Source organism: Belonocnema kinseyi, chromosome 5 (genome assembly GCF_010883055.1).
Source record: "Belonocnema kinseyi isolate 2016_QV_RU_SX_M_011 chromosome 5, B_treatae_v1, whole genome shotgun sequence".
In the NCBI taxonomy this organism is placed as follows: Eukaryota; Metazoa; Arthropoda; class Insecta; order Hymenoptera; family Cynipidae; genus Belonocnema; species Belonocnema kinseyi.
The window spans coordinates 98,290,763-98,313,015 of NC_046661.1; the positions used below are offsets into that span (position 1 = coordinate 98,290,763).

At 32.2% G+C, this 22,253-nt stretch overlaps 1 protein-coding gene across 4 annotated transcripts in view; it reads right to left on the minus strand.

The window, feature by feature from the left end:
* The window catches only part of LOC117173991 (cell division control protein 12), a 154,356-nt gene that overhangs the window by 7,998 nt on the left and 124,105 nt on the right, over nt 1–22,253 (minus strand). For 2 of the 4 annotated variants that reach the window (XM_033362679.1, XM_033362680.1), the window contains 9 exons: nt 19,505–19,643; nt 19,253–19,387; nt 16,488–16,638; nt 16,262–16,377; nt 16,025–16,165; nt 15,779–15,933; nt 5,835–6,731; nt 1,394–1,832; nt 963–1,299 (listed from right to left, as the gene is read on the minus strand). In XM_033362679.1, the coding sequence (XP_033218570.1) occupies nt 963–1,299; nt 1,394–1,832; nt 5,835–6,731; nt 15,779–15,933; nt 16,025–16,165; nt 16,262–16,377; nt 16,488–16,638; nt 19,253–19,387; nt 19,505–19,643 (2,510 nt within the window). Of the gene's footprint in view, nt 1–962; nt 1,300–1,393; nt 1,833–5,834; nt 6,732–15,778; nt 15,934–16,024; nt 16,378–16,487; nt 16,639–19,252; nt 19,388–19,504; nt 19,644–22,253 lie in introns of all 4 variants that reach the window. The other 2 variants (XM_033362678.1, XM_033362677.1) reach the window with 2 other exon arrangements.

Genomic DNA, 22,253 nt, shown 5'->3' on the forward strand with positions numbered 1-22,253 from the left:
ATATATCTAGTCGGGAGTGGTGCTGACTGAAAGCAGATGATTTGGAGCGATTCATGCGCCATCTGTTGGTCATTCTAAGGACTTATTGAACTACCCTCGTAGAATTAATTCGTAGGAAGAATAATATAAAAAAAAATTATAAAACGGAATGAAGATGAATAGAATTGTTTGAAAGGGGAATATAATAAACTGATAATATGAAATAGAAAAGTATAGATTTATTGGGAAAAAAAATTAAATAAAAATATGTTTGACATATAATTGTAATAGATAGAATTGTCCAAAAAAGAATTTTTACAATAAAATATGAGCAATAAAGATAGAATAGGTATAAAATGGGATAGAAAAGGATAGAAAAGGATAGAAAATGATATAATTTTTGAAAAGATTAATAAAGTGGAAAAGCATACAGAATCTTAGAGTTTTTTTTTGTTAATGCTGATAAAATAGAATTGTCGAAAAAGGAATATGTACAATAAAATATTAGCAATAATGATAGAATTGGTATTCAATGGGATAGAAAAGGATACAAATATTGGAAAAGAGGACTATGATCAAATTATGAAACGGGATCAACGATAACAAATACTGATTGGAAGGAGAAATCCAAAAAAATAGAATCAAAGTTGGGCACAATGAAATAAAATGATTGAAAAGAGTATAATAATATAATATAAAATATAATATAAAATAAAAAATATAATTGGATAGAAAAGATGTAATTTTTTAAACGTGGATCGTTAAAACGGTATAGAAAATACAAAATAGTTAAAAAAAAGGAATTGTATAAATCGATAAGATAGAATAGAAAATGATAATTTTTGATAGTTGGATTCTTGATTTTATTTTCAGGAATTCTATACATCAACTTGATTATTAGTTGTTAAATAGAATTTAAAATTTGATTCCTAATCTAATTTAATTTTCTTAAGTTTTAATATTAAATAAAAAAAATGTCATACCTATTTAGATGAGCGTGGTTCGATCCCAAATTTCGAACAGTATTAACAGAAGTTGCACTATTTAGTGAACTTCTGGAGCTTCTCAAGCTACTTCTGGATCCAGATCGTTCAACTTCATCCCGAGGAGGATTTCTTGAAGTCAGAGCTTCTGATCTCTTTACTGGTTCGACTTTTCTCGGAGAATCTCTTTTAAGACTTCCTGATCTTTTTGGAAGGAAACTGGAAGCTTCGTCTTTCAATCTCATGGAGGAGTTTCTCCTCTCGAAAGACTTTATCCTGGTTAGGCTTGGTTCAGAAGCTGGAATGTCACTTCCTCTTCTTTGATCATTGGTACCTGCTATTAAAAAATTGGTAATGAATCTCCATATCCCACAGTACTACAGTTATGAATAATAAGATAAAAATATTAAAAATAGAAACAAAAAGCTTACTGCATCCAAGATCAGCTGGCGAACATCTGGTAGAGTCGTGCGTGTCAGTTTCGTAATTTCCAGAAGACGTTTCCTGGCTCAGAGTTTCTGAGACTAAACTTTGCGTTTCTTCAAAACCCTCGTCGTTGAGTTCTTGATCCCTGGCTTTATTAACTGGCATTGAAGTGACACTTATGTCAGGAATAAATCTACTCTTAAACATAGAGTTTTGTTTAGGGATGCTGGAAACTGATCTAGGCTTTTCAGAATTGAAGGGACTTCCTTGATCTGAATTTAAATTCAATGATTTGTCGAGGAAATGCCTCGAGGAATCGTCTCTGAGGATTGATCCATCTGGGCGATCTGAAGGATCAGAAAGAAGATCCCTGGTTGGACTTACGACCTCTGGGATATTCGCTTGGCTTGGAGGATCGCTCATCACTCTCATGGCTTCTTTAACCTACCAAAAATGTGAGAGTTGGTTTAAAATTTTTTGTTATTCAACAAAAAAGTTGACGGGTTTGAATCTTGCTTTAATCAAATATCCCATTTTGTTACAATATTTATTAACAAATTTGTTTTTCTTTATAAACAAACAATAACTTGTGGTGTTATAAGGAAATTTAATAAACAAATACATATGTTCGACATTTCTCACTTGAAAGACTTCCTTCACTTGACCGAATTGACTAAAATTCTGTTAAAAATAAATAATACGCACGGCATTTTAATACCTAATAAAAATTTTTCAGTTTTTAAATAAATTTGATAAACTAATACAGATTTTGGTCCACTTTCAACCAGAAGATTTCTAATTTTTCACTGAATAGATTTTAAATTACCTGGCAAAATTCTTTCCTCATGATACTTCATTAGAGATCAAAAATTAATTATTTATCAACAATTTTATAAAAAAATTCTCATCTTGTAATAAATAGTCAAACAGTCAATAAATAGATGTCGTTTTTAACCAAATTGACTGCTAATGATTCAGAAAAAACTTTATTCATTACAATACTTTGCCACAAGTAATCATATTTGTTACTTATTTAAATTAATTTGAAAAAATACAGATATTTACCAATTTTTCACCGGCAGATTTCGGCTATTCAACGGAATGAACTCTAAACCATTTCTTTTATCAATGAGCATCAGTAATAATATATAAAAATAAAAATGAGCAACAATTGTTTTTTATAAACAATTTTATTAATAAAGCAGCGATTTCATTACTTTTGAAGAGTTTGGCACAAAATATTTTTTATAATAAAAAATTATAGCTCATTAATAAAATAATATAAGAAAGATACTTGCTAAGATATTTTGACTTAATTCAATTTAAATATAGAAATCTTCAGATTAACAATTGACGAAAATCTGTATTTTTTCTATAAAATTTTTTAAAATAAATAACGAATATTAACTCCTAGAAAAGTTTTCTGATAAAAAATGTATTTTCTGTGCTATATTGATACTGAAGTAATATAAGGGAAAGATTTTTCCAATTAATTTAAAATTGATTTCGTTGAAAAAGAGTCTTTTTCGAGTTATTGACAGTCGATTTAAAAAAACTACACCCATTTGTTGACAAGAAGTCAAAAAGTGAATTTTTTGCTTAAATTGTTTGAAATATAAACAATTAGTATTTGTTTATGAAATATCATGAAAGAAATCTTCCGAACGAAAATTGAAGAAAGATGTATTTGTTTATCAAATTGATTCAAAGAGTTAATCATGGTTATCAGGTATTTAAACATCGTACACATTATTTGTTATTGGCACATTTTCAAGTAAGTGTGTAAAAAAAACGAAGTTTTTCGAGCGAAAACCGACTAAAATATAGATTTGTAAATTCAATTTATTTATAACATTAACAGTTGTTTTATATTTTTCAAAAATGGTACTTAAGCATTGTTTTTACGTATATTCCGAATAAAAATATTAAAATAAAGTTTCAAATTTGGACATATTAATGAGTAGATTCAACAAAATTAGAGGGTTAATCAAAGAAATTGTTTAATGTCAACATTTTGTTAACAAAAATTCATTCTGAGAAGTGGTCCGGTAAGCGACCGAAAGATTTCAATGCGACAAAAAAAGTGTTTCTTGGGTTTAGGCTTATTTTTATTTTAATTGTTATTTTTCATATTACGAAGACACTAATATCAACAAAATAAATTAATCTTAATTCTGCATACCCAGAGCTTCAAATTAAGCCATAACCAAAAAAAATCAGACTAAAAGAAAAGCTTTCAGCAAGGGGGCTGAAAACCCAAATCTTCTCAATTTTTCTTATTTTTCAGCCACTGATACAAGAAAAATCGAGAAATCTTATATTATTCTATCGGCAGCTTCTCATTGAAACTCTATCAAATCTGAACAGCACGAATCTTGTATCAAATCCTATGTTCGAGAATCTATCAAATTCTATCTATTGAGAAATCTTATACTTTTCCATCAACACATTCTCATTAAAAATCTATCAAATCTTATTGACACAGGACTTGCATCAAATCCCGTTTTCCAGACTCTCGGAAATCTTCAAGAAATCTTAAAATTTTCTGTCCACGGGTTCTTATTGGAATTTTATCGAATCTTATTCACTCTAGACTTTTGTCACATCCTACGTATCAACATTTTAGAAATTTCCCAGTGGGCACAAAGTTTGGCGACATCTTTACGACATCGTTACAACATATTTACCATAACTTTACGACATCCTATGTCCATGTCATTAAGGTTTCTTTACGATATCATAAATAAGTCGTATGATCTGACGATGTCTTTACGACATCGCAAAGACACCGAAACGACATGGACATAGGATGTCGTAAAGTTGTCGTAAATATGTCGCAACGATGTCGTAAAGACGTCGCCAAATTTTGTGCCCACTGGGCTCTATCAAATTATATCCATCAAAAAACCTTATACTTTTCTAACAGTATTTTTTTGAAAGTCTATCAAATCTTAAATGCACCAATCTTCTATTAAATTCTATGTTCCAGAATCTTAGATATTTCTATCAAATTCCATCTATTGAGAAAACGGATACTTTTCTATCAACGGGTTCTTATTGATCTCTAATAAATCTATCCTTACAAAACTTGTCTCAAAACTCACCTTAAAAAGTTTCGGAAATTTCTATCAAATTCTATACTTCAAGAAATTTTACACTTTTATATGAATGGTTTCTCATTGAATCAAATCAAATCTGATTGGCACAGGACTTGTATCGTATCACATGATATACAATCTTGGATGTTTTTTATCCAACCTTATCCGTATAGAAATTTTATACTTTTTCAGCAACAGCTTCTTATTGAAATTCTATCAAATCTTATTCTCTTCAGGTTTCGATCAAATTCTACGTATCAGAATCTGGTGAAGTATTATCAAATTCTATCCAAAGAGAAATCTAACAATTTTCTATCAAAATAATCTCACTAAATTCTATCAGATCTTATTGGAACAAGCCTTGTATCAAATCCTGTGCTCTCAAATCTTGGAAGTTTTTGTCCAACTCTATACGTCGAGGAATCTTATAATTTTCTATGAACAGCTTCTCATTGAAATTTCATCAAATCCTATCTACTCCAGACGTTTATCACATCCTACGTATCAAAGCCTGGGAAATTTTTCTTAAATTGTGTTCATCAAAATCTTATACTTCTTTATCAATACCGTATTCATTGAAATTCTTTCAAATCTTAACAGCACCAATCTTGCGTCAATTCCTTTCTTTTTAAAATCTTGGAGATTTCTATCAAATTCTATCTATTAAAAAAGCATATAATTCTTTATCAACAGTTTTTATCCAACTCTATCCGTTCATAAATTTGATCATTTTCTTTAAACTTTACACAAATATCGGTTAAACTTTCTTTTGTTTGTCCATGGCAAACACGTGTTTTTTGAAAGACGCAAAGTTGGCTAAACAAAACTTTAACGCTCTAAAAAATTTCCTCCTACAAATTTTATTCTTAGTTTTTTCTATGATCCATAGAGAAATCTTATTCATCCTATCAAAATTGTCTCATTGTATAAGATTTAATTGAGTTTGATTGACAATATCATTGTGTAGTATTACAATGGATAAGAATGTATTATGTCATATATGATAAGATTGAATTAAACTATAGAAATGTATAGGAATTATTGAGACACTCGGCCATGTCGCTAAGATATAAATAAATAGCAATTCTATTCAAAAGCTTCCTAGAAACTGCTTCCCTTTTTACCAAGACAACTTGGGACACTTCCGGCTAGGATGACTATCCCTTTGGATAGACTTTCTATCAAAATCGTTTGACATTAATGTAAAAGACATTTCTAGAAAACCCCTGTTTGCCCCAATCTGCGATCAGCAGATTCCGCTTACCGGTGCTTACCAACTTGAGCATTAAATGTTTTTTGTCGGTGCTAAATTTAACTTGCAAAATTTGTTAGCATAATTTTTATTTACCTGGCTGGGATCAATCATGCTCCTACGTCGTTCCCGACTCGAAACAGCTCTCTCGGCCAAAATCATAGGAGCTTCTCGAGGCCTAGATTCTTGCATCACAGGACTCAGAACCGTATTTGTAACAGCAACAACTGGAGCCGGTTGAGTAACCGGAAGTCGCGTACTCCGTTGGGCAGAACTCCTGGAAATATGTTGCAAATCTTCTTCAGCTTTGGCTATTTCAGCCAAAGCAGCGCCGATGTCATTGGTGACATCACGACGTTTTAATTTATCCTGCCAAACTTGAAGCACCGCCTCACTGTCGTTTATGTCATCAGAAAGTGAAAGGGTACTGGGCCTTCTTGGCGGTACTTCATAAGACTCAGAATTAGTCTCCATTTGTAAAGGACCCTCTTGTTTCAAAGAACCCTCCATTATCAAAGGACCTTCCAATTTTAAGGCACCTTCCTGTTTTAAAGCACTTTCCAGTTTTTCCGAGACAGGATCTTGATTCTTTTTGTAACGTCTTGTTCTTCTGGCTATGGAATATCTGTCAAAGTTTCCAGAACCAAGATCTGCATAGGAATTTCCAGGCTTTGTTGCCTCTCTTCCTTGAACTGAGTTGCTGCATCTTTCTCGTTTGCAGGGTTCCTTTTCGACTGGTTTCACGTCTTTGGGAGGACTGAAGAGTCTTCTGGTTGCTGGGGGAGTTTCGATGTTGTCTGAGTCAATTTCTATTTTATCGCTGATGGTGTCTGCTTCGAAGTTTTTCTTGCCAAGTTGCGACAATCTTCTCTTAGCTGGACCTTGAGGTACTGGGACTGGCTGACGAAGGTAAATTGTTAATTCGTCTAGAGGCTCTGTGCTCACTATCTCTGGAATTTTGTTGTTTTTCTTTCGTTCTTCTTCTCTGATGGCCTGTTGGAAAATATTTTAAACTTAGAAGGATTATTACTTAATTTTTTTTACTATACCTTGCAAATTTGAATTAGAACTAATTTAACTAAGAGGTGGTGTATAAATTATGTAGCGTTTTTTCTGAAAATAGTAACCACGCACCCCCTTTGTTGGGGTCATTAAATTTGTATGCCTCCCTCCCTCCTCACGTAATTTTTTCCGAATACATTTTTTTCGTGAAGTTATTTAGGGTTGATCCAAAAATAACATAAGACGATTTATGGAGGGGCGATCGGAAGGAGGGATCTTAACTGTTTCTTGTAAATTTACACAGTAGTTCAATTTTTAACCAAGCACATAGTTCAACTTTTAACCAAGAAGCGCTTTTGAGTCAATAAAGGAAAAATTTTATACAAACATTTTGGATTGTCCAGCCAAAAAGACGAATAATCTACAAAGAAGTTGAATTTTAAACCAAATAATGAAATTTTCAACGAAAAAGATGACTTTTCAACCAAGAATGTTAATTTTCTACAAAAAATAAAAAATTCTCAGCCAAATACACTTTTAACAAAACAGTTGAATTTGGACCAAGAAGATTATATTTCTATCAAAAAAGAATAAAATATTTACATTTTAAACCAAATTGTTGAATTTATTACCGAGAAGATGAATTTTCAACAAATAAAATTAATTTTCTACTAAAAAAGATGCATTTTAAATCAAATTTCTAAATTTTTCATCGAACAATTGAATCGTAGAATCGTATTACATACGTTTTTTTATTAAATATTTGAATTTTTTTAATGAAAAAGATCAATTTCTAACCAAAAATATAATAGTTAAGTTTTTCTTTCCAAAAATTAATTTTTTATAAAAAACAATATCCTGCAAAACAGTGTCAACAAGAAGAGGTGAATTTTCAACCAAGAAAGACTGTTTAATAATGAAAGAAAAAAATTTCATACAAATGTTCAATTTTCAAGGAAAAAGATTAACTTTCAACCAAAAAAATCCATTTTCTACTGAAAAAGACGAATTTTGAACAAAATATATAATTTTTTAAACAAATAGCTAAATTGTAAACAAAGAAAATTACTTTATAAAAAAGAGAAATTAGGAACAAAATACATAAATTTTTGCCCAAAAATAACGAATTTTCAACAAAATACTTAAATTTTCAACTGAAACAGATCAAGTTTTAACCAAACAGTTGCATTAAAAAAATGTTTCTTCAGCTATAAAGAACTATTTTGAACTTTGAGAATTCATCTTTTTTGGTTGAAAATTCTCCTACTTAATAAAAATTAACTTTTCTGGTTGAAGATTCATAATTTCAGTTGAAAATTGAACTTTTTGATTGAAAATGTACCAATTTAGTGGAAACTTCGTCTTTTTGGTTCAACTCAATTGTTTTTTATATAAAGTTACAACAAATTTTGGTCAAAATATCAATTATTAGATTTTTTGTTGAGATTTCATCTTTTTTGGTTAAACATGTTATGTTTTTGTTGAAAAGTTAATTATCTTGTTTAAAATACAACGATTTTTTGAGAAAGTACTCACTTAAAAATAATCTTCTTTGGTAGAAAATTTAACTATGTTGTTGAAAATTAGTTTTCTATTTGGTTGAGAATCATAATTTTTTTCTTAAACTTTTTTTTCTTGACTGAGGAACCTTTTTTGTTTGAAAAATCAACCAGATTTTTTTAAATTTGTGTATTTGGATGAATTTTACAGTTCTTGATTCAGGATTAAAATCTTTTATCGTTGAAATATCAAAAATTAAATTTTTCATTGGTAATTCTTCCCTTTTAGTTGAAAAGTCACCTACTTGATAAAAAAATTAACATTTTTGGTTAAAGCCTCATAATTTTAAATGGAAATTCAGCTATTTGTTTGAAAATCTACCTATTGTGTTTAAAATTAGTCTTTCTGGTTGAATTTAACAGTTTCTTATTTAACCTTAAAATGCTTTTTGATTAAAATATCAATTTTCAGATTTTTGGTTGAGAATTCATTTTTTTGTTAAAAAGTTTATTTGGTTAAAAATTTAATTATCTTGTTTAAAATTCAGAATTTAACTATTCTTGATTTAGGATTAAAATTTCTTTTCGTTTTGTTTATTGACAATTCATCTTTTTGGGTTGGAAATTAAACAATTTTAGTAAAGAATGCAACTATTTTTTTGAAAGTTATCATTTTTGTTGAAAATTCGTTTTTCCTTAGAAATTAAAAATATTATAGTTAAAAATTCCAACATTTGGTTTGAAAATGAACTTTATGTTGAAAATTCAATGGTTTTGTGGAAAATTCGTCTTGTCTGCTTGCAATTCAACAATTTGGTTAAAAAGTGAACTAGTTTGTTAAAAATTCTTCTTTCTTTTTTTGTTAAGAAACTCCCAGAGGTCTCTGTGAACGACACAATGCAATTAAGAAAAAGCAATATTATTGCCAGAATCTGTGACTGCATAGGGTCTATAAATTGTAGAGTAAAATTAGATGCTATTTTTCGACTCGGATATTTTGGCCCTCGGAGCGTGCGGTGGTGTGGAGGTCGTGCCCTGCTCGACGGAGTTTTGTGGACTTCGTGTTGCGCGTTGGTTTCTGATACAAGATAAAAAAATTAAATAATTATTTTTATTTCTATTAGATATATATGGCTAAATTTCGTAGCTTTTTGCGAACAGTTCCTGAAAATTTCGAACTTAAATACAAAAAGAAAAATTGTATTTGTACCACTTTGTTTACGTTAAATTATAAATTCACACCTGGGAGAAGACTGCTGACTCACCAGTTTCCAAACATAAACCAATAGTACATAAACACGCACAGCCATCGAGGCCAAACAATATTGGGATCCGCTGCGCTGCAATACGCCATCTATTCTTTCAATGCGGCCAAAGTGTAAACTCACGAAAACAGGTAGAATTTTTCAGATAAATTCTAATTTGTATTTAACAACAATTTGGTAATATTTTACGTAGTTTAAAGCTCATTTGTAATATTTTGGTGATTAATCATGTAAAAAGAATTAATGAACCGTTTTAGAATTTCCACATCGCCTTCGTCAATTCTTTCTAAAAGTTCGCAGATTATTTACAAAAATACAGCAATATTCTATCAATTTTCTTCATATCCGAGAACAAGCCACTAGTTCGTGATTTTCTTAACCCTCAAGCGACAAGGTGAAGATCCATGAAATAAAAGGCAAGGTCGGGTTGTCTCCAACCCAACGTGCTTTTTACTATGAATTTAAAGGTAAACTAAATAAAGATGACAACATTTTCTTGAAAAAATATTTTTTGAACTTGTTCGCAAAACGCAAAATGTCTCCTTTTTTGTTTTTTAGTAGATACCAAAAAAAACATGAAATAGCTCAAACTTAAATCTTGGCGAGGCATAAAAAATAAATACCTAATGCACTTATTTTCTTTACTAAATACTAGGTACAAAATGATATGTATACAAGTACTCTGACTAAAACATCAAAACACATCTGATCTCCATTTTCAGTAGTACTATCATAAGCCGGACAGATCATTCTTTTATGTTCTCCACATACAGACTTATTGCACTTACCATCGAATGAATACCCTTTTTTGTCTTTCTTGGAATCACAAACATCATATCTTTTGACTTTGTGAGTGCTAGGGCTTCACGAACATGCCGGAAAAATAAGGGGGAAAAGGGCAATGAACGTTTGAAATCCGTTCGGGTTGGATTTAACCCACACCTTGTCGCTTGTTGGTTAATGATAAAGTTTTTCCGCATATACCTTTCATCATACGAAAATGGTAAGGCATACCAGGAAAGCACAATGAATCGCACATTAAACCACCTCGATGATGAATACGCAACGAAATCCGGCGGAATGGATGATGATGATCTTTAGATGAACATAAATTGCGCACAAGTGGCAAATCGTAGCAGGTGATTATCGAAGTAAGATATGATTTGCAGTGCATTTTTTCATAGTGAATTATAAGAAAAATTAAGGTTTCCGTAATATTGTTTGAAGCAGATTTATTATAATCCAAAAATCAGTGGCCTAAACATTTTGAATGTACATAAATATATAATAAGAAATTGAGTGTGACGTATAGGTAAACAGTAGCCTAGAAGCGCGTTTAATTTAGTAAAAAAACATAGCTCTCTGATTTCTCAATGTTCCCTGTACTAATTCAGATTCTGATATTATTTGACATATAATTAAAATGGTATTTATGATTATTCATTAAATTTTTTCAGTAATTACAATTCAATCAAATATACTACAGATAGTTATATTGCAGGTGCTGTGGAATTTCAGTGATCTTGGTGCAGTTTTTCTTTATAATGATTGCAATTTTAGTGTTGAACTGTATAGTGGGGAGTGCGCTGAGATTTAACAATACCTAATTAATAAATCAGAAGTTATTGATTAGCGATAGCCTGAGACGACGATGTATCTTGAAAATAAATAAATTTGTAAATAGCATACTTATTTGAAAAGCCCAGAGGAAGTAATTATTTGCAAGTTGATTGTTTATCAAAAAATTAATTCAGAAAGGGTCGGACTTCAGAAGGACGGGTGACTATCTATGTCGGGCACACAACCAACAAAAACTTTTTTTTCTAAGCATCAGTACATAGAACGTGGGAAAGGTAAAAACACATTGAGCTCAAAGTAATCCTTGTGGATTAAAGTTTGTGAAGAAAGCTAACTTGTCTCAATTTAGTTGGGAGCATTTGAAAATCGAACAATTTTTAGTTGGGGTAATTATTAATCATTGATAAAACGGTAAAAAGAAATCAGTGATAAGTTAAAAGAGGATAAAGTAGTAGGGACCGTTCGGACAGCCAGGCAGTTATGGTTTTCCATTCGGTAGGAGAGAAAGTAACCCTACTGATGATTGACAGAGAAGGCAGACATGACAATTTTGTTGTAAGTGATAACTTGCCACGTTATGCTAATTGTTGCAGATACATATTACAATTAACTTCAACTAGAGATTCCCTTTTTGATTTTATGTATATACACCTCCAGTTTTCAGCAGATTGAAGAACCAAGTGCCTGAGTTAAGAAATGAAAGGTCTCGAAAGGATTATCGTTGATGCTGATAATTCTTTTAGCATAGTCGATAAAAAAAGCAAGTACAGTCTTCAATTTGAATCCTGTAAATTCACGAGTGCAGCACGGGAAACAACAGATAAGTTCAATGCAGTAAAAGTAAAATAAATAGCAACTCAGCACTCTTCTACTACATTGGATAATAATGCCTGCGTCAGTTATATCCGGTAAATATTTCTATAGATAATCGATCTTTGTGCCCTACCCGTTTGCGAAATAGATTTTTCATACAGTCCTCGTATCCTTCAAATTCTGACGTTTTTCTGCAAAAGTATAATTTCCCTTATTAGGATATCATTAAATTGTGTACTACTTTGAATTCGAGGTGTCCGGGTTTAATATGACAACTTCATGCAGCTAACTTTAATCGAAAACCAAAATGGCTCTGAGCATTGACAAGTGGTTCCTCTTAAACTCATGAATAATTATCCTATAGATGACCCCCTTTTGGACATAATCGTGCATTATATTTATTAGATGTAGGCTTTAAGAAATTTAGTCAAGCAATGCAGAAATTATATATGTGAAATCAGAATGTAAGAAAAACCGTGAGGCATATTGACTAGCGAGAATAGGTTAATTTGCCTTAGTTTACGCTAAGTTTAAAGATGGCAATTTGATCTACAATAAAATAGTTGAGAAATGTAACCCTCCTCATTATTTCCTTATATTGCTACAGATTTTGGTTTCAATTAAATACCGTTGCAGCCAAGCGGTACCTTCAGATTTAATATGATGTTGGGTAGAGATTGTTTAAAGCAGAGGTCTGGCGACATCTAACTACTCAAGTTAGAAGAGTAGTATATGATCTTACAATTCTAATTGAAAAAGGAAAATAATTAAACGTGACTGGCCAAAACCTTACTACTAAATTGCAGTTCATTTGCCCATTGTCATATAATCGTCATGACAACGTCACTCAAATATTAATATGAGCTGTTATTGTAAAACATGATGTAAGTAGAAAAACTAGGATATTCGAGATAGAAAAAATAAAGAAGTTGAAGGAGACAAGACCTCTATGAAAAATCGACTTCGGAAATAGGTAGAGTACAGAGCTCTATTATCTACAGAGATATTTTCTGGGTATGACTGACACAGGCATTATTACTGAATGTAGTAAAAAAAAGTTCAGTTTCTATTTGTGTTTGTTAATTTGATTTTTTTTCTTCTAAGTAGCTATCTAAGAGCGGAGAACTACATAACCGTAGTGGCAGACAAGGTAATATACAACATGTACATTAGAAAGGTACGAGCACTCACTGTTAATGGAAGACAATAATGGCAATATGTAAGTATTCTGCATAAACCATGCTGGCGAAAAAGGAAGCTTTAAATATTTCATTAGTATTTCAGGCTATCCCAAACTTTGTTTGTTGCTGAATTAGATTTAGCGATCGTGATGGACAACAATATGGGTTTAACCTTTGATAAGAACTGGCGTTACCATATCTCCTAGCAGGATGATGAGAGCAATTGCCTGACAATAAGTTAAAGGGTAGACACACGTTAAGAGAGAAAACATGCTTTTTTTAACAGATACACAGAAGAAATTGATGTAGAGTATACAAGGAAATTCTGCTCAAATACAGCGAGAAAGAGAGGTTTTATCACCTATGCAGTCCTTGAGTTTCCTAAGCGCGACAGGGAAAATCCAAGTTCAGTATGGGAGTTGAAGGAGAGACGTCTCTGGGAATATCTCAGAGGATGGCAGAATGGGTGAGGGCGCTCGGAACACGTAAGGACTTACTAGAAGTAGGAATACATGGTGGGAGGATGAGAGTGTTCTGCTCGTGGAAGATCTTTCTCCACGCAGCATGATTTTTCGTCTCGTATAAGTTATCATCATCACCAATATCCTATATCCGTACAGAGTGGAGGGTATGTTATCAACGAGCGAAAACATCTACCTGAGTCCTGCACCATTGGCTATTATTGTATACAAACTCCAAGAAGTATCTGTGAACGATACAATGTAATTAAGGGAAAACGTTATTATTTCCCACATCTGTGACCTATGGTGTCTAAAAAGTGTAGTTTAAAATCATATGATATTTTTTGGGTCGGGTAATTTGGCTCTCGAATCGCGCGGTTGTGTGGCAGTCGTGCCGTGGGTAACGGTAGTGTGAATGATGATGCAGTACCTGGTGTCTGGTGTTTTTGCGTCGACTGTATACGTTGTGATTAGATTTGAGTCTGGAATTAGAAGGTGAAAAGATCCCGACCTCCAAGGAATATCCTGGCCAGGTTAGGAGGTAACGAATTGAATACCTTTATATGTGAGACGAGAGGAGCTGGGGGCCACCTATTTGACGCAAGGCGAAGCTAAACATTTTTGTACAGTTTCCTCTGCAGCATGGCTACGTCACTATACCCTATTTTTTGTCGCACTAATCGGGCTGCGGGCGGGGGAACAGTAAGCTTTCCAAGGACTCCACGAGAGGCTCGGTAGTAGAAACCATCTACTGCGCATGTACGAAATCTGGCTCACTTAAGAAGACTAATAGGGTTCTGAAACTTTCCGTAGTAGGAATCGGTAGGTTCACTTCACGTTTAGTTTCCGGAGACTCCACGAGGGCGCGCTGGTTTGGGATTTAGTGACCACTCTAAAATAAATTGAATGCCGTAGCCATTCCCGTGTAGGAATTTGGCGAAGGAAGCTGTACATGATCTTGTAAAGGAACCTACACCGACAAAGGAACCTCTGAATGATCCTGTATGGGTTCTTTTACAGATTCTTTTACGAAGAAAATTGAGGCGCAGGTTTCTATACAGTAACGTGTATAGGATCCTTCACAGAAAGCCATAAAAGGAACCTTTGGAGGGATCATTTACAAAATCATGTACAGGTTCCTTTAAAGAAAGTGATCACAAAGTTGCCATTCTTTTATTCCCTTAAAGATTCAACTCATCATCGAGAGAGTGAGGCCACTAGTGAACCCTCGTGGATTAGTTCCTACGCAGGTTCATGTATAGTATCCTAAAAATGTTCCTGTACATGAACCCATACCTCATTTGGCTCTCTGAAGGAACCTATACAGGATCATTCAAAGGTTACCTTGCATACAGGTTCCTCTGCAAGATCATGTACAGTTTCCTTCGCCAAATTCCTGTACAGGAACTGGCAAGAGTACCTGTACAAGTTCGTGCGCAGTTCCTTGTACAGGAACATGTGCAGGATTTTCCGCGGTTGCTGTACAGGAATTTTTAGCTGGGGGAGGGGTAAAGGAGGTCCGGATCTGCAAATAACAAGTGCAGTCAAACTCGGAGATAGTCGCGGTTTTGAGGTTTACCTTGGATCTGCCCTAACCTAACGGAACCGGATATAGTCCAACACCGAACGTACAAAGACTCCTAATTTGTCACGTTTAAGTGAGGACGGATCACGCCTCGCAGCTCCTCTCATCCATGGCCGTAGCGCAGCGTCAATTCTCAGAATGGCTATCTCCGGGCGCGCTATGTCCGAGTTTGACTGTAATTCAAAAGTATACAGAAAGACGAATGTGATAAAATGAAAGAGTGTTGTGATTGCTGAATATCTTATCACTCTTAAATTCAGTAAATAAAGAAGAGTGTAATAGTTTTGTAAACTCAAATGTGGTCTTGTAATTTCTCCACCCCGCCTCTCATTCAATTTTCGACAGTCGAACCGGCCCGGTTGGTAACACAATTTCTTTTGATTGCTGTCGACGTTGTCCTTCAAATCTACAAAATTAGCAAATAAATCGTTGAGGATATATTTGAGATTGGTATCAACCAAAATTAAAAAAAACATCTCTTTCAAAGCGTCTTGTTTTCTCATTTCTTTTGGTAAACAGAATCAGGAAAAGGGGGGAAATGTGTAAAGAAATCTCGATCGTATTTGTTTTCAGAGATTTCTTAAATTTGAGGAAGAAAAAAGCGACGGACTGTGATCACTAGGTTTATTTAAGATTGAATGCAAATTGACACTCACCTGTAATGTACTTGAACCCAGCATATTTTCAGTGCTGAGTCTGGATCTAATTCTTCGAGAATAGCGTGGATCCGTCTCTTCGAGACTGTTCGGTACATTCAAGCTCGACTTTCTCCAAGCAGATTTGTCCTTTTGAGATGAAAGGGGTTGAGCTTCTAGAATATTATTTATTAATTACCATTAATTATAAGGAAGAAAATTGAAAAATAACATCAGCTTTTTAAATTTTATTTCTGTTGTTATTACCCTCAATGGCTTCCATGGTTCTCATCACGTCCGTTTTTTCTACAGAGGGACGCCAATCGTAGACATCTGATTTGGTGTATCCTTCGTGCAAAGAACTTTCTTCTGCCGGAATGTTTGCTAACGAGTTTTTGCCTTCGCTCTCTAAAACCAAAAGAGATGGGATAACAATTTGAAAAATAAATGTATTGCTCAATAATACGAAATAATTATAAAAATAATTAATAAAGTAAAAAATACCTGAATCCTTACGATTCGCCTGCAGTTGTCTTGCTTTTCGTTGAAGCTCTTCGCCAGCACGTTCCTCTTTTTCGTTTTCAGATAACCAAGCCTCAATTTTTTGCCTCCATGCTTTTCTGCAAACATACGGATGTCAGTTTTATTAATATTCTTAACAAATGCAAACAAAATGCAAAAATGCAACAAAATGAAATTGCACTTCAAAAATCTCAATTCTATTGCTTACCCTGTCGGTTTCGCTTCTTCCTCTTGTAAAAAAGGTTTACTTTCAACAAGAGGTGAAGGAGAATTTGGTCTCTCTCTATCCCCAGAAAAATCGGCATTTAAAAGGTCACCCCTTCGCGGCTGACCTCTTGCCCTCTTTGCCCAAGATCGGTCTAGAAATAATAAGTAATCAAATATTATAAATAATAACAAAACATCGAAATTACACAAATGCATCTTTCCAGAGCATTCCAGAATATTTTATAACATTTCAAAATATATTAGAAAACTAACAAATATTTGAAGAATATTAAAGAAATAAACTAATCTGGAAAATTCCTAAACATTTTGAAACATTCTAGAACATTGGAGAATATTCTAGCCAGCCTGGAAATTTTCCGCGTCATTCAGAATTACTGAACAATCTAGATAAGTCTGGAACATTTTAAAAATTTACTAAATACTTTATAATAATCCAAAAAACCCAAGAACGTTTAATAAAATTCTAAAAAAAAGTTCAGAATAATCTAGTAAAGACAAAAATATTCTAGAATCTTCCTAAATTCTCAGGGAATTTCGTCGAAAAAACATGTATTCAAGAATCAGAATGTTCGAGATCATTCCACTTCTCCATCCTTTGATTTCGAAAAATCCCTAAAAGGGAATATTTTGACCCAAATTTCCCCTTTTTAACAAGTTTGAATTCATTTCTCAACAATCTTAAACAGAAATTCAAGACATTAAAACCAAAATGTTTTTAAAGAGATTCTTTTTGATTATGCCAATTTCAAATATTTATTGAACGATTTATTTGTTAATTTTGCTGACTTTCAAAACATCGTTGACAGCGAAAAAAACTCTAACGATACAATCAAAAAATAAACCCGAAAGACAAATCAATTCCGTGATAAATAATATTTGTAATATAATTAATTCAATTTAAACGCTTCGACGAATTTTCAACTAAAATTATGAATCTTCAAATAAGAAAGTAAATTTTTAACAAAGTAATTCATCTTCTAACCGAGTGGTTGAATATTCAACCAAAAAAGATGAATTTTCAGGGGGAAATGTAACATTTATTATATTTAAACCGAAAATTATTTTTATTTTAAAGAAAAAAATTGAATTCATTAAACAAAATACGTAAGTAAGACAAATTTTCTAAAAAAACAGTTGAATTTTCAACCATAAAATATGAATTGTCAACAAATAAGTTAATTTTCAACGCAATAGTTTTATTTCATACCAAAATAGTTTAATTTTAAACTCTAAAAGACTAAATTTAAACAAACTATATACATTTTCAATCAAAGAGATACATTTTCAACTAACACTATGTATCTTCAATCATTAAATGAATTTTGAAGCCAAAAAGAAGACTTTTCAACAAAATCGTTGACAATTTAACCAAATTATTGAATTTTTAAGGCAAGAAAACGAATTTTCTATAAAGGAGTTAAAGTTTTAACCATAAAAATATTAATTGTTAATAAAAAAGTTAATTTTAAACTAAATATTTTAATTTTATAAAAAAAATATTTTAATATATTTCAATTTTTAACAAAAGAGATCAATTTCCAACTAAAATGATGAATCTTTAACCAAAAAATGCATTTTCCATGCAAAAAGGCGAATTTTCTACAAAACAGTTGAATTTCAACCAAAAAGTTTGAAATTTTAACAAAATTGTTGATTTTTCCACAAAATATTTAAATTATCAACTAGTTAATAAATTTCTAACCATCAAACACAACATATAAACAGAAAATGTATTAGTAGATGTTTTAATAAAAAAGATCTGTATTTGAAATCAAAAATAGTTGACTTCATGAAAAGGAGCCTTTTTCAACGAAATTGCTGATTTTTGAACCAAATAATTCAATTTTCTACTATAAAAAAAATTTTCAGCCATCAAATATAAATTCTCAACAAAAATTTAATAGTTGATATTTCAGCCATGAAAGATTTTTATTTTAAATAAAAAATAGTTGAATTCGCCCAAAAAAGACAAATTTTCAATGAAATAGTTGATTTTTCAACAAAATTGTAGATTTTTCAACTAAAAAAATCTTTTTCAGTTAGTAAGTAAAAAAAAAATTCAACAAAGAAAAGACAAATTTTCAAAAAATTAAATAAAAAAAAAAAAAATTTCAGTTAAGAATGAAACAAAATTCGACCAAATTCCTGAAGTATCATGCCAAAAAGATGAATTATCTACAAAACAGTTGAATTTCACCAAAAAGTTTCAATATGATTAAATTTAAATTAATCAAAATAAATTTTTAACCATGAAGTATAATTTCTCAACGAAAAATGAAATATTTGATATTTCATCGAAAAAAGATTTTTATTTCAAATAAAAAATAGTTTAATTCATACAAAGAGACGGTTTTTTCACAAAATAGTTGATTTTTCCACAGAAAAGCAATTCCAGTCAAGATAGGATAAAAAAAATGTAAACCAAATTATTAAATTTTAAGCCAAAAAGACGAATTTTCTACAAATCATTTCAATTCTTAATCGGAAAATATAACTTTTAACAAAAAAGTTAATTTCAATAATAATCAAAATTCAATTTTTTATGTCATTTTTAATCCTTGATCTTCTGAAATCTTATACTGATGTATTTTTTTTGTTCTAAAAAGTGTAAACAATAAATGAAATCCCCCTTTTTTTTAAAATGCCCTTTTCTTTACCTAAAATTGAACTACTGAACCGCGCGCTGTGATCCCTGCATTCTACGATTTTAGAAAAAAATTTATTTTAAAGGAAAAAAAATTTTACCTAGACTACCCCAAGATTTTCTTTCCCTAGTATTGTCCTGCCCAGTTGTTCTCAAAAAGTCCATTAAGTTGCCATCATCGTCCTCACAAGGGATTCGACTTCTACGTCGACGAAGAGTTCCATTTGGCGTGATATCTAGAAAAAATAAATTTCTATAAAATTTGTTGAAATACTTTATGAATTTAAAAAATATTTTTTATACTCTCGGACTTTTTCAGAATTTTATTTATTACATATTTTTTGAATTTTTACCAGGCGAGTAGGTGTCTTCTTTGGTAGATAGCTGATCAGGACCACCAGAACAAGAACCTAATCTTCTTCGTATACTTGGTGATCCTGTGGTTGAAATATCTTCGTCCGACGTTACTAATCCATTCTGCAGTCTTTTGATCTGAAAAATTACTGAATTGTAAATATTTGAAACTCAAAGTATTTTTACAATATTCTAAAACTTTTAGTCCCTATTAAGATTTCACTTCATAATATCCTTTAAACACAGTCTTCCTTTTTAAGGGATAACACCACTCTAGGATTTTGGAATTTTTTGTGCCCAAACGATACTTTTGGATCATGAAAAATATGCAGTTAGTCCTATACATGGAGTAGGTATCGCAAATTAGAGATAAAAAAATGTTCAAGGATTTGAGTACTCGTAAAACTGTAAACGCGCTTTCCTCTAAAAAACTTTTTTCAAACTGGGAGGACGTATTACTTGAACGCGGTGGCAAGGATCGATTTGAAATCTAGACAGTAGCTTCACAATTACATTCTCTATGGAAGTACGTTAGACATTTTTGATTTAATGTAAACTTTTTTTATAAACAGTCTACTGCTTATTTATCTGACGAAAAATCGATTCATTTCTTCAAAAGTGCACTATTTCTACAAAATTTGATTTTCCAAAAACCCTACGTATTTCTTTAGTTATTAGTAGAAGAATTATAAAATGTTTTGGGGTTTCGTTACAGATATTATACTTGACGAGGAATTCGTCTTTCCGTGAAGGTCTTTACAAGAAATTCTATTTTCAATACGAGATCAGTCGACGCTATTTGTATAAAAATAAAAAAAAATATTATTTCATACTTTCACATGTATTAAACAAACCTTCTGAAAAAATCCTATCACTTTTTTCATATCACCAAAATAAATCGTCAAAGTTAGCCTTTTTTCGGCCGCTAGAGTAGTAGCTACCTCTTAATGGGCATGGATAATGTGCGATCGATTATGGAGAAGCGACGGATGATCAGAGTTATGCAAAAAAGTGGTACCCATAATGAGGAAAGGCAAAGGGGAGGAGGATAAAGATTGTAGTGGAGAAACGGTAATGCCAATATTGTATAAAATAAATGTAGCTGTTTTATCGGAGAGATTGAAAAAAAATGTGAGGAAAAATATACACAGCCATCGAATAAGACAGGAGTTAGTCAAGGATTGGATAGAGGTGGGTAAACTTAGGAATGTAAAGTGAAAAAAAAAGGAAATGAGAAAGGAATCAGGGTAGTAGAGAAAAGGGGAAAATAGTGGAGGAGAATATAGGAGAAGAAAGAAGGAGTACTCTGAGTGGTGCGCTCAAAAAAAAATAGGAGGAAAATAAAATATGTGTAGAAGAGCTGCAAAAGGCTAGGACGAAAGAAAATTCAAAAAGAAGAGAAAAAGAAGAAAAGGAGTTAACCAGGATATAGAGAAGGTAGAATGGAAAAAAGATGTAATGGATTTGAAAGAAGGGGTGAGGAAAGTTGAGACTTAGCACGATTTATTTTAAAAAACGAGTTAAGAGACGGAATTTATTGGTATAAGAAAAAGGAAAGAATGTTTAAAATCCGAGAATGGGATGAGGAAATATAGGAGCATGTATAGTAACATTTATATAGGAGAGGATTAGAAGATAAAGGAAGTTGACAAGAGAATGTGGTAAAGATTCTAGGGGAGGATATATTGGTTGGGGAGTGAATGAACAACCCAGGCACAAAATTTGGCGACGTATTAACGACATCGTTACGACATCTTTACGACATCCTATGTCCATGTCTTCAAGGTGTCATTACGATATCGCGAAGGCATCGTATGATCTGATAATGTCGTAAAAACGTTAACAAATCTTGTGCACACTGTTTAGTTAGAGGGGGTAAAAATAGAGGTTATGTATGGGAAGGATGTAGTAGATGATTGAAAGATAAATGAAGTAGCCAAGAGAATGTGGTAAAGATTCTAGGAGAGGATGGATTGTTTGAGGAGTAAATGAACAAGTTAGAGGGAGTAAAAATAGAGATTATATATGGGAAGAACGTCGGAGAGGAATTGAAGGTAAAGGAATTTGCCAAAAGAATGCAGTTAAGATTCTAGGGGAGGATAAATAGGTTGAAGAGTGAATTAAGTAGTTGGAGGGGGTACAAATAGGGGTTATGTATGAGTAGGATGTCGGAGAGGAATCGAAGATAAAGGAAGTAGCCAAGAGTATGTGGTAAAAATTCTAGGGGAGCATGGATTGGTGAAGGAGTGAATAAAGAAGTGGGAAGAGGTAAAAAAAGAAGTTATGCATGTGGAGGATGTAGGAGAGGATTGAATGATAAGTGAAGTTGTCCAGAGAATGTAGTAAGGGTTCTAGGGGAGGATGGATTGGTAGAGGAGTGAATAAAGAAGTTGGAGGAGGTAAAAAAAGAAGTTATGCATGTAAAGGATGTCGGAGATGAATGGAAGATAAAGAAAGCTTGTAAGAGAATGTAGTAAAGATTATATAGGAGGATGGATTAGGTCAGGAGTGGATTAAGAAGTTGGAAGGGGTAAAAATAGAGGTTACGTATGGGAAGGATACAGGAGAGAAATGGAAGATAAAAAAAGTTGGCAAGAGAATGTGGTAAAGATTCTAGGGGAGGATGGTTTAGTTGAGGAGTGAATGACCAAGTTAAAAAAAGTAAAATAGACTTTATGTATGGGAATAATGTAGGAGAGGGATAGAAGATAGAGGAAGCTGGCAAGAAAATGTGGTAAAGATTCTAGG